The 13274-nt window shown below is 44.4% G+C and overlaps 1 protein-coding gene across 1 annotated transcript; it reads left to right on the top strand.

Annotated features, from left to right (window-relative positions):
- The first annotated feature begins 1591 nt into the window (after positions 1-1591).
- LOC118385927 (rho-related GTP-binding protein RhoU-like) lies at positions 1592-9745 on the top strand. The gene is made up of 3 exons (XM_035773177.2): positions 1592-2062; positions 4112-4170; positions 7251-9745. The coding sequence occupies exons 1-3, from the start codon at positions 1846-1848 to the stop codon at positions 7704-7706; spliced, it is 732 nt and encodes a 243-aa protein (XP_035629070.1). The 5' UTR covers positions 1592-1845; the 3' UTR covers positions 7707-9745.
- The last annotated feature ends 3529 nt before the right edge of the window (positions 9746-13274 follow it).

The following is a 13274-nucleotide window of genomic DNA, read 5'->3' as shown; positions in this document are numbered from 1 at the left end:
TCACACCACCGTGTGTGTGTGTGTGTGTGTGTGTGTGTGTGTGTGTGTGTGTGTGTGTGTGTGTGTGTGTGTGTGTGTGTGTGTGTGTGTGTGTGTGTGTGTGTGTGTGTGTGTGTGTGTGTGTGTGTGTGTGTGTGTGTGTGTGTGTGTGTGTGTGTGTGTGTGTGTGTGTGCATGTGCGTGTGTGTGTGAGAGAGAGAAGACCGAGTTTTTTAATGGAAACGTTTTAAAGCTCATCTTAAAGGAAAGAAAAAAAAGGTAGAGCATTTTGATGACTAGCTTTTTTACCACAGGGAGGCGACAAAAGCTAACGCATGTACTGCAACAGTCATACTGTGTCACAGATTCACCGTGAGGGTGTCACTCCATTTTGATTGATGTTTTGAACACGACACTTACACTTGATGGACAGCCAGTTGGGATACTGTGAAGTCGCCTTGATTGGCGCCTTGACAGTGACTCTGCAGAATTGAATATGCAGAGATCCACGAGGCTGAGATATCTTTAGAATTGGTAAAGGGAAACCCCAATGGTAAAGTTAAACAGAAATGACGGAATCGACGACAAATGCAGTACTGCCTGCTCAAGGCTCAAATATAGCGCTGTAGGCGACATAATTTATGGGCCTAGTCCAAACTCGACCATGGGCCTCACTGGAGTTTCAGTTTGTACTTTATTTAAAGGTCAGCACGTGACAGACGGATATTGGGCCTTTTGAACTGGGCTTACCTTGACAAGTCTCGACATGCCCTGACCTCAAACGAGGTGTTATTAATGTGTATTAGGCCTAGTTTGTAGGCACATAGGCGTTTGTCTTTCTGTTGAAACTGTTCTCAATGTCGGCCATTGAAATAATATTGTATCAGCCTAAATCTGTCAAAGGTGTGCCACACTCACTGTCAAACATGTTGAGTAGGTAGGGTGTCAAAGAAATGTCTCCTTTCACAACTAGCTGCTTGACAATGCCAATTAGCCATGAACAGTTGAAGGGTAGGGCCAACATTTTATTTGTAGAATTATGTTTTGAGTTACTGGCCCTCCTTTGAAATAGTTAGCAGGTAAATTCCCAAAGGGGCAATGCATGTCAAAGTTCTCCAAAGGTTGCCTTTCAAGTTTTTCTCTTCTGTTATTCTAAAATGAATAGGAACAGGGAATTGTGGGCTACACAAATGCATGTCTATTAATTATGTGAGGTGTTCAATATACTACATTTGAAGACAGAACACCAGGGTTCTCCAATTCTGAGCAGAAAAACACACACATATATATATATATATTTGATCATTTTCGCTGTTGGACATAAAATACTAAAATCCTCATTAAATCAGCACAAAGTTATTTTAATTTAGGGAATCTGTTCTCAATTTATTTATAACTATGTTCAGGCCCCGACCATCCGCTCAAGGAAAAATCTGCCCAGGGCTGAATGTAATTGGGGACCCCTGCAGTACATAAACCTACAGGAACATGAATATGTTCATTTTGCCACTGACAGAAGGCGTGCCCATCAACTCGCTTCCTTTCAAAGCGCAGTGGTGGAAGAGGGGAGGGAATAGTCAAATCATGCTTGAACTTATAAAGCAGACCCTCCTCCAACGTGTAACAGATTGGAGTATTCAAAACCTGAGAGAAGTGCCTGTTTTCAACTTTTTACACATACTGAGTATTAGTTCTTTGGAGAGCACAAGACTACTGCTTTGAATTCTAACAAAAACAACAAAAAAAACGCTATAGACCAACCTGTCTAATTGACAAATATATTATAGGCTACAGAACACATTTTCATGGTGCTTTCTTTATTTGCTCCTACTGGAGTAAGGAAAAGGTGTTCGTAACCAGTGCTGGATGTCACCTCCAGTTCCAATGGATTATAACCAGGGCATGGCTCCTCCAGTGCCGCCGCACAAGCCCAAAACGACCCGGCCACTCGAGGCTCAGGAGCGGGTGTTGAAGTGCGTACTGCTCGGCGATGGAGCGGTTGGGAAGACCAGCCTAGTTGTCAGCTACACAACGAATGGCTATCCAACGAAGTACGTCCCCACTGCGTTTGATGACTTTTCAGGTGAGCCAGTTAAAACCATTTATTGTGGCACTATTCTTGGAAACAAATAAATAATGATAGATTAGTCTCCTACAGACATCAAATACGCAACTTCCCAGCCAGATAAAATAAACATAAAACATGTTTTCTGTTGCACATTGCTACGTTTTGATTTTGACTATGGGCCAACACCCATATATTGCACATTGCTACACTGTAACAAAGCCTTAATTGACCATAGTGGACATCTGTTACATTGTAACGGGGAAATGTGCTGGCTCTGTCTTGCAGCCACCCCATTCTGCGGAACGAATCACCCAACTTTTCTTGTGTCATTTTGCTGCGCTCGAGGCTAACAGCAGCGACCGTCTGTCTGCAGATATCTGTACTATTGCACACAAATTATGCACCCTGGTCATTTTATACGCCCGGGCCTGTTCTAATTTCCAGTTGGCAGAATTCCATTTTCCAAAACGTAGCCACCAGCAAATGTTTGTCTAACGTACCGAATGGTTGAAAACTGAAACGGCATACTTGTTGAAACTAACCTCAGTTGGCAAGTGATGACAGCGCCCGCCCGCACACACTGACGTTAGCGCGTCATTATCTCAGGAGAGGCCTATTCTTCCTTTTGAAGTTATCGCATTAAACTTTGATCTCGGGAAACCTCCACCAAAACGCAATGTCTGAATTCATCTAAACTTGCATGACATGATAACTTTAGGAGTCCAGGGAAGGCTTGATTAGGAAAATGTGACACCGTCTTTATGGCCATTCACAATGATAGACACAGCTGCCCTTACCTATCCGTTTATCAGGAATATATTATTATAACCATTCTATCATTCTAAACACCTAATTATACTTATGCCAACCGCTATGGAAGGTTTTGAATGAGACTATTACATATTTTAATAGGCGTATACACACGAATACCCTTAGTATTCATCCCTCTCCCACTGCCCCCAGAAATCCAAGTTATAAGGCCTAAAATGAACAGAACATTCTTGTTGAACATGCTTCTCAGCAGGCAGGCATGGTTTTGGATTGCACAACTCTGGCCATTGTTGTCAGCCTTGACCTGAAAGCCGTCTCTCTGCTATGATGGAATGGACACATCTGTTGCAATGGCTCTGAGCAGAGATTGTCTTTCTCCCTCATGACAGAGAGGGATTGTGCAGTTTGGGGCCCCATTTGATGATGTCATTTATCCGTTCCTGGAATCAGAGCCCTCTTTTGAAAGCTGATTTCTGGGCAGTTAGGCAATTCCACAGGTGACACTTGGGGTAGAGGAAATAGAGGGAGGAAGGGATGGAGAGAGAGAGAGGGAGGGCAGAGAGTTTTGGGCCCAAGTAGAATACGAGGCAGATCATATGTCAGGGATTGGGGAAATGATTGCACAATAGGCGCTGGGTATAATGAGGAGTAGTCCGATGCTGCTGCGGACTAGTCCCCACAGCTCTTTGATCAGGTGATGTGACCATATATCCTGGGCGCCTTGTAAACACTTCCATAAGCTTCACCACATTGGGCTCTTTTGAAACATGGTCTATAATGAAACTGCTAGTGACATGACTCATAGCACTCTTCCAATCTGGAGAGAGCTATTGGGAGAGTCACTAAACAAACAAATCCGCTTTGGTTTCCTCTGTAGACAGCTTGGCAGGGCTTTCAAAGCTTGAAAGAACAGAATATGGTATGAAAGAGAGAAGTTATTGCCTTTACTTTAACTGGGCGAGTGGGTGGGCGAGACAAGACCGCCACTCTGAGTTAGGGGGGGATGGGTGAGCTTTCTGTTCACTGTGTCCAGGGGGTATGAAGTACGTCAAACCGGCTTGCCTTTGTTTTTCCCAGAGGATATTTTTGGTGGGCGGGCCTCTCATCCGCCAGGGGTCTCTTCCTTTCTGTGTGTGTGTGTGTATGTTTGTATAAAGTGTCAGGTGGAGTCATGTGGAGGCAGATGGGACTATAGCCCCGCGCTGATTTTTTTTTTTTCTCTCTCTCACTCTCTCTCTACCTCTCTCTCTACCTCTCTCTCGCTCTCTCTCACTCACTCGCTCCCCCCAACAGCGGTGGTGCAGGTGGATGGACACCCTGTGAGGCTACAGCTCTGTGACACTGCTGGACAGGTGAGAACCCTAGCAGCACTCCACATACTACACACAGTATGCTTCAACCTATTGGTGCCGCGTTCACCGCTCTCTGTCACAGGCATGTATGCCCACTGAACTTCCTCAACGGCCATTCTCCTTCTTCTGCTTGGTTCTCATACATGTTACATGATTTTTAGAGTCAGAGACGGTGTTGGCTTTTGTCTTGCATGTTGTCTTTTCTGGTGGGTATTGCTCAAGGCAGCATTCTGGGGCACCGTTTTATTTCCCAGGCTCTACCACTACTCTGTGGCAGCTGTGGGGCCCGCTGGTTCTCCTGAGAATGTCTCTCTAACACCCCCCCCCCCCTAGAGAGAAATGAATTCCTGGGCTTTGCTGCCACTCTACATCTGAAGTGGGATCCAGGCAAATCCATTGGCATAGCTTTTGGGGATGGGGGTTGGGAGGGGGGATTTGGGAATGGTTAGAGGCGTTAGAACGGCGGGAACTCATTAGAACAGAACAGATCTGGGTTGAAGCCACATTGTGAGGCAACCGCTAGGAGGGAGGGAGACGACGCAATCGCAGAAAGTAGCTGTTAATGCATGTTTTGTTTTTTAAAATCTCGTTCTGCTCTCTTCCTCTTCCCCCTTTCTCTGTAGTTCTGCAGGCATAGGCAGGCGTAACTGAGAGTAACTGAGAGTTGTGCGCCTGAGCTCTGAGCGTCATGCTAAGCCTTTTTAACATGGTTAGATTGTTCTAGAAAGAGAACAGGTTGTGAAAGCCCTGGTGTTTTCTCTCTGGGCATGGGTGGTGTCGTAATTTCACTTCTATAGCTACAACCCAGCCCAGAGAGCATAGTTTAGTTTATTAGGACCCCCGTTAGCTACTGCACATGCAGCAGCTACTCTTCCTGGGGTCCACATATAACATATGAATACATGACAAAGTACAGAACAGTAAAAGACAAGAACAACGTCACATATTACATTAAATGTTTTTTATAGGAGAGACAACACATCTACTATTTACACACTTAATATATGCATATTCTTACATACAGTACAGTTAAATATGATCTTTATAAAGAGGAGAGGCACTGTGATAAATAGTTTTTTTAATCTGTTTTCTTAAAGCTAAATTTGCTTTTTGCCTGAGTAACCTCTTGTGACAGAGCATTCCACGATGACATGAGTGACGCATTAAATCTGGTTTTGGTTTGGGTACCGTGAAGAATCACATAGTGGCGTGTCTCGTGGGGTATCTATGTCTGTTTGAAGTGTATGCAAATAGATTTTACAAGTGGTTAGGCATTTTCAACACACAAATGTTTCTTAAAAAGACTCGCAGAGAATTAGTACATTTCTCCTCAACCCTCAACCATGAAAGACTATCATGCATGTTGTTCATGTACAGTTGAAGTCAGAAGTTTACATACACCTTAGCCAAATACATTTCAATTCAGTTTTTCAAAATTCCTGACGTTTAATCCTAGTAAAAATTCCCTGTCTTAGGTCAGTTAGGGTCACCACTTTATTTTAAGAATGTGAAATGTCAAAATAATAGTAGAGAAAATGATTTATTTCAGCTTGTATTTCTTTCATCACATTCCCAGTGGGTCAGAAGTTTACATACACTCAATTAGTATTTGGCTTTAAATTGTTTAACTTGGGTCAAACGTTTTGGGTAGCCTTCCATAAGCTTCCTATAATAAGTTGGGTGAATTTTGGCCCATTCCTCCTGACAGAGCTGGTGTAACTGAGTCAGGTTTGTAAACCTCCTCGCTCGCACACGCATTTTCAGTTTTGCCCACACATTTTCTATAGAATTGAGGTCAGGGCTTTGTGATGGCCACTCCAATACCTTGACTTTGTTGTCCTTAAGCTTGGGGTCATTGTGCATTTGGAAGACCCATTTGCGACCAAGCTTTAACTTCCTGACTGATGTCTTGAGATGTTGCTTCTATATATCCAGATACTTTTCCTCCCTCATGATGCAATCTATGTTGTGAAGTGCACAATCCCCTCCTGCAACAAACCCCCCACAACATGATGTTGCCACCCCCGTGCTTCACGGTTGGGATGGTGTTCTTCGGCTTGCAAGGCTCTCCTTTTTCCCTCCAAACATAACGATGGTCATTATGGCCAAACAGTTATTTTTTGTTTCATCAGACCAGAGGACATTTCTCCAAAATGTACGATCTTTGTCCCCATGTGCAGTTGCAAACTGTAGTCTGGCTTTTTTATGGCGTGGCTTCTTCCTTGCTCAGCGGCCTTTCAGGTTATGTCGATATAGGACTCGTTTTACTGTGGATATATATACTTTTGTACCTGTTTCCTCCAGCATCTTCACAAGGTCCTTTGCTGTTGTTCTGTGATTGATTTGCACTTTTCGTGTGCTTCATTATTTCTTTATTCAGATTTAAATCCGCCAATATCATTTATCCACGTTATCCATTTATCCCTAACACGTGCAATAGTCAGGCTAGAAGTGCATGATTTCATTGACTATTAATTCAATGTTTTTTGTTTGCTCAATGCACGATTGATGCATTTTGTATGTTAGCCAATATCTCTGCGCTGTCACCTCAGTTTGGAAACACTAAATTTGAAAGTATGATTTGGAAAAGAAAAAGTGTGGGAAAAGACTATTCCACTCAGAGGCTACTGAATATAAAAAAGTAGCTTTCCCTGTTAGGCTTCTGAAAAGGGTTAAAGAGAGAGGGATTTGTGTCAAGTTTCTGCCAGCCTTAATCTGTGTAATCAAGGATGTGAGAGGCCCTTGTTACCCAAGGCTCTGTGGCTCTACGGTGTTCATTTGGGAGATCAGTGTGATAATGAAAGAGGAGGTTACTGCTCAACATAAACAGACTTCTCTCACACGGTTTGTTATGGAGAGATTATCACCACCATTTATTTCCACTGACATTCTGCCTGCTTGTTTTGCATTGACCTATAGAGCAATTACTGCAATGTGTTGGTGTGAAGCTGGTTTGTTTGTGTGTGAACCTTGAAGTGAAATACATCAGACAGTGGAGTTGGTAAAACTATACTACTTAGGGATTAGACCTTGATGGATTTTATATAACATCATCTTTCTCTCTCTCTCTCTCTCCTCAGGATGAATTCGATAAGCTCCGTCACTTCTGCTACTCGCGCACCGACGCCCTCCTCCTCTGCTTCAGCGTGGTCAGCCCTGCCTCCTTCCAGAACGTCTGGGAGAAGTGGGTCCCAGAGATCCGGCGGCGCTGCCCGCTCACGCCCATGCTGCTGGTGGGAACCCAGTGTGACCTGCGCGAGGATGTCAAGGTGCTGATCGAGCTGGCCCGGCGGAGGGAGAGGCCCGTGGCCGAGGTGGACGCCCGCGCCCTGGCGGACAAAGTGGGCGCCGTGGCGTACGTGGAGTGCTCGGCGCTCACCCAGAAGAACCTGAAGGAGGTGTTTGACGCGGCCATCGCCGTGGGGATGAAGCACGCCGATAGGAGGGCGCGGCGGGAGAGGAAGGTGCGCAGCACGGCCGATAAGATGAAGACACTGTCCAAGTCGTGGTGGAAGAAGTACGTCTGTATCCAGTAGAGAGAGAAAGAGGAGAGGGATATCGACTAGGACTATGAAACTGGGACTGGAAACGTGTTCAGATGAGCCTATGTTGTTCATATAGATTGAAGGACTTCTGTCTTAGCTCCTCTCAGATGACCCCGCATTTTCAAAATTACCGGGAACTTTCAATAAATCCCCTGGTTTTCCCGAAATCCCATTTGGAAGATTCCCGAAATCAGAAGGGAATAAGCAGGGAATGCAGAATCTTCCAATTAGGATTTTTGGAAAACCAGGGAATTTATTAAAAGTTCTGCAGGGAATTCTGCAACCCTAGTCAAAATGAATGGAGTGAGGGAATGGACTGTGGAGTGAGAGTGTCTCAAGTTGGAGGAGATCCACTGATTGGTTGATTGCAAAGAGACTGACAGGACTGCGCTCCAACCACTCCCTGTCTGCTTGAGCTGGTCTGAACTCTAACCTTTGAGCAGAGTGCTATCACAGAAGATCAAGGAGTAAAACCATCAACATGATTGACAATGCAATGGAGCAAAGAGCGAGTTGAACTCAGAGCAATAAGGACTTTTATATGAACTGATGGGTGGGGAGGGGAAAAGACTGGGGTGTACTCTTATACGCCACCCTTTAAAAAATGATTTAAATACTATATCATGATGTGCTGCATAAAGTAGGCATCCCCCGCCATCATCATACCTGATATATGTTCACATATTTTATGCCATCCACATGACTCTGTAATCAAACAGCCGATAGATCTCATTGGTAGAGCTAGACGGAAACAAACTGAGGGACTAACATGGCATTCAACTCAAACTCAAACCAAATGGCACTATGATACGAATACAGCTACAATACATTCATATCTACAATCGTACCAATTGCATTTACAGACAAGACTTTAGGGGTATTGATAAGGGACTTTTCCACCGATTCCACCTGGCCCTAGTCATCACTGTCAGCAGCATGACCTGGCCCCATGGTCCTCTGGTGGTGGTCACTCTGTCATTGCCAGCAAAAGCCAGGGGGTGGAGGGTTAAGCCTGGTGTGTGTGCGTGTGTTTAGGGGGTGCATATGTATGTGTGTGTTTAACCACATGACCGTCTGAGGTCCCTAGCCCAGGTGGTGTCTGTCTGTCTGTCTGTCTGCTGCAGTGCTACATTGTAAGTGTCTGTTGATACAGCAACTGCCACTGTCAGCAGACCACACAGTGAGGGACTGGGCTCCCCAGACAGAAAAGAGCTCCTCATCAATACACATTAATGGTCAGACCTTAAAGAGCGCTCTCAACAATACACCCCCCCCATTGATCTCCACTCAACCTACTTTAACTGGAGAACTCTGCGGTTTCCATCCAATAGCCACTCCTCAACTGATGGGAGTCTGTAAGCCGTTGGAGCATTGTCTCACTCTGCCGGAGTGAGGAGATTAGATTGAGGAACACAAGGTCATCGAGTGGTGCCACTGTAAATTGCACTTATCACGCTCAACCCAAATACTTTGTTGGAGTCGTGCCAATGATGCCATGCAATGGCATTTGGACTGCACAGGGTCTGATGCCTCTCTTTGTCATTTGAAACGTTTGATTTTCACCCTTCCGTGAGAGTCGCAAGGTTTTCACTCCGCTGTTGATCACTACATTTTTGTAATTACAGGACTATATTGAGTTCACTGGCGCTCGTTCTCCTCTCCAGCAACCTCATGATAAAACGGAGCGAATCGCCAACGAAACCAATTGTATTTGCTTCTTATTTTTCAGAAGCCTGTCTGTATGCTCTCTGTGTGTATCCCTTTATTTGGGGCATCAACTATAAAATGCACAGCCACTGATCAACCCTACAAGCAAATGTATGAGAAATTAAATGTATATTTTGTCTAACAATGTTTTTTTTTTTTTGCAAGGTAATTTTGTGTACATTTTGTTCTGTCTCCATCACAAACTATCGCTAAACACCCTAAATGGTGGCGAATGAGACAGAAGTGTTTCACTTGCGGTCTGATACTGTCAAGGACTGTTTATAAAAGCAACAGAGATCTAAATAAATGTGAAATCTTAACAAAAAAACATGCCGTGTATCTGTGTTTCTATGCGTTTGCAGAGAGATATGCTATCTTTTACCCCGTGTGGAGTGTGTGAGGGATTGAATGAATCCTATCTCCCGTTGAGTCTGAAATGAATGCTGGTGACGCTCCGTGTGAGGTCAAAGGTAAAAACACCATGTAAATGTGTGTTGAGGAACATTGTGTTCGGCAACCCCATCGCACCCTCTCTGTTTCAAGAATGTGCTCGAGTTGTGGTGGATGATCATTGACAATCGTGTCTCTTACAGGAATGGCTCTTTTGGTTCTTCTGAAGGGAAAGGGGAAAAAAACAACTTGCCTAAAAACTCTACAATGTTATCCATGACAAACCATCAATACAACTGAACAGTTGGTAGTCATATCAGTGTTTATGTTTGCGGCGTCTATTATAAACGGAGGAGAATTGCGGTGGAATTGCAAGAAGAGAACGTCTTCCTTCACGTCGCCGCGGTGGAGATAATGGGTCGACAATTACAGCTGGTTATGGTCTGTTGTTAAGCTGTAATGATATCTTGAGAGTTGTTGTGTGTGTGGACGGCAGTTGGGTGTGCGCACAGAGTCTGGTGACGGTGTGGGTGAAACGGAGGTAGGCGTTGGGCCAGTGGTTTAATTATAATGGTTACAATGGTTTCCTGGGAGCTGCACTGGTAGTTTGACACAAAGCTGTTGTTGTTTGTCTCTCTCAGAAGGAGCCATTGCATTGTGTCCAGTCTTTGGTAATGGCGATAAGCAGTATGGTAGAGACAAGGCAGTACTTACACTTAGCTGTAAAAATCTACCTTTGGCATATACTGTATAGCTAGGCCTTTTCAGATCGGAATCCTGAATCCAAGTGTCGGCCACAGCGAAGAAAGAAAAAGGAAAAAGATTTACAGCGCAAGATGAAACACCCTTTCTGTTTTCAGATTTGACTGTTGTTGACTGATGGTGAGCAACTGTCCGATTTAGAAGACCTCTGAAGTATTGTGAGAGGAGAAAACATGTTCGGTGCCATCTGGAATATCAATAAGTCAGACGTCATAAAAGGCCATGTACAGTGCCTTCGGAAAGTATTCAGACCCCTTGACTTTTTCCACATTTTGTTACGTTACGGCCTTATTCTAAAATGGATGAAATATAACAATTATCAGCAAATTACACACAATACCCTATAATGAGAAAACATTTTAGCAATGTATGTATAAAAAAACTAAAACAGAAATGCTTTATTTACGTAATATTCAGACCCTTTGCAATGAGACTCTAAATTGAGCTCAGGTGCATCCTGTTTCCATTGATCCTCCTTGAGATGTTTGTAAAACTTGATTGGAGGCCACCTGTGGTAAATTCAGTTGATTGGACATTCATGTACATACAACCTCAATTGGGCCGACCAACCAGTGCTCCCGCACATTGGCTAACCGGGCTATCTGCATTGTGTCCAGCCAACCACCACCCACCAACCCCTCTTTTACACTACTGCTACTCTCTGTTTATCATATATGCATATGCATATAACCATATCTTCATGTACATACTACCTCAATCAGCCTGACTGACCGGTGTCTGTATGTAGCCTCGTTACTTTTATAGCCACGCTACTGTATAGAGCCTGTCTTTTTACTGTTGTTTTATTTCTTTATTTACCTATTGTTCACCTAATACCTTTTTTGCACTATTGGTTAGAGCCTGTAAGTAAGCATTTCACTGTTGTATTCGGCGCACGTGCCAAATAAATAAGGCACACACCTGTCTACATAAGGTCCCACAGTTGACAGTGCATGTCAGAGCAAAAACCAAGCCATGAGGTTGAAGGAATTGTCCGTAGAGCTCTGAGACAGGATTGTGTCGAGGCACAGATCTGGGGAAGGGTACCAAAACATTTCTGCAGCATTGAAGGTCCACCAAGAATACAGTGAACTCCGTCATTCTTAAATGGAAGACGTTTATAACCACCAAGACTCTTCCTAGAGCTGCCCAGCCAAACTGAGCAATTGGGGGAGAAGGGCCTTGGTCAAGGTGGTGACCAAGAACCTGATGTTCACTCTGATCGAGTTCCTCTGTGGAGATGGGAGAACCTTCCAGAAGGACAACCATCTCTGCAGCATTCCACCAATCAGGCCATTATGGTAGAGTGGCCAGAATGAAGCCAATCCTCAGTAAAAAGCACATGACAGCCCGCTTGGAGTTTTCCAAAAGGCACCTAAAGACTCTCAGACCATGAGAAAGATGAAGAACAGAGAGATCCTTGATGAAAACCTGCTCCGGAGCACTCGGGACCTCAGAATGGGGTCCAGGTTCACCTTCCAACAGGACAACGACCCTAAGCACACAGCCAAGACCATACAGGAGTGACTTTGGGACAAGCCTCTGAATGCCCTTGAGTGGCTCAGCCAGAGCCCGGACTTGAACCCGATCAAACATCTGTGGAGAAACCTGAAAATAGCTGTGAAGCAACGCTCTCCATCCAACCTCACAGAGCTTGAGAGGATCTGCAGAGAAGAATGGGGTGCCAAAGTTGTAGTGTCATACCCAAGAAGACTCAATGCTGTAATGGCTGCCAAAGGTGCTTCAACAAAGTACAAAGTAAAGGGTCTGAATACTTATGTAAATGTGCTATTTCAGGTTTGACATTTTTATATATTAGCAAAAATAATAAAAAACAGTTTCTGCTTTGTCATTACGGGGAATTGTGTGTAGATTGATGAGGGGAAAAAAACTGTTTTATCAATTTTAGAATAAGGCTGTAACATGACAAAATGTGGAAAAAGTCAAGGGGTCTGAATACTTTCCGAAGGCACTGTATATCTTCTGGACTACGGGCCTACGCTGAAATAGTTTCATAAGCAGACTGTGGTCTAAAAAAAACTAAAAGTAGAGTAAAGCAATCAGCATATGTGACCTTGTGGTACAGTAGCCTGTGTTCTGTGAGCAATCACACGAAGTGGATAGCCTGCCCAGTTCAAGTCTACAGCAGCTTTGCGGCACGGTCAGGTTCAGAAAAGGAACCTTCAACCTTCTCCCTACTGCTTCTGTGACGTTCTGGGAAACGTTTAGGTAACAGATGAACTCTGACTCCACATGAAAGAGTTGTTCCATGATAAGTTTGGATGGCTTAAAGTTGGTGAAGGATTTATCTTGCCCTCCTTACATGACTATGACCAGAATCATTAGACATGAGCCTATGGGAACAGGATTACAGTTGAACAGAGACTTTGTCATGAACGTCGGGACTCAGGGGCCGGGCTGATCTCAGGCGGTCTCGCCCCACTGTGGTCCGCTTAGTCAGGCGTTGTCTTTGGGATTAGCATTACCCAAGCACTTGTAATGTGATGCAATGTGTCTGGGTCTAATGGAAAGCCTTGGCTGCAGGATTTCAACGCCCCGGGTTTTGATTCAACTTTGGTACATTGTTCCTGACACAAAACTGCTTTCAAAGGATGTTGAAGGCCTAGGGGTCTTGCAGCTCTCGCTCCTCTCTCGCTAGAAAGCCTTACTACGTGTATGAAGGGAGGGGTTCTCACACAA

The sequence above is a fragment of the Oncorhynchus keta genome, chromosome 1 (genome assembly GCF_023373465.1).
Source record: "Oncorhynchus keta strain PuntledgeMale-10-30-2019 chromosome 1, Oket_V2, whole genome shotgun sequence".
Lineage (NCBI taxonomy): Eukaryota > Metazoa > Chordata > Actinopteri > Salmoniformes > Salmonidae > Oncorhynchus > Oncorhynchus keta.
The sequence above is the reverse complement of the archived record's forward strand: the minus strand, read 5'-3'. Positions and strand labels throughout refer to the sequence as shown.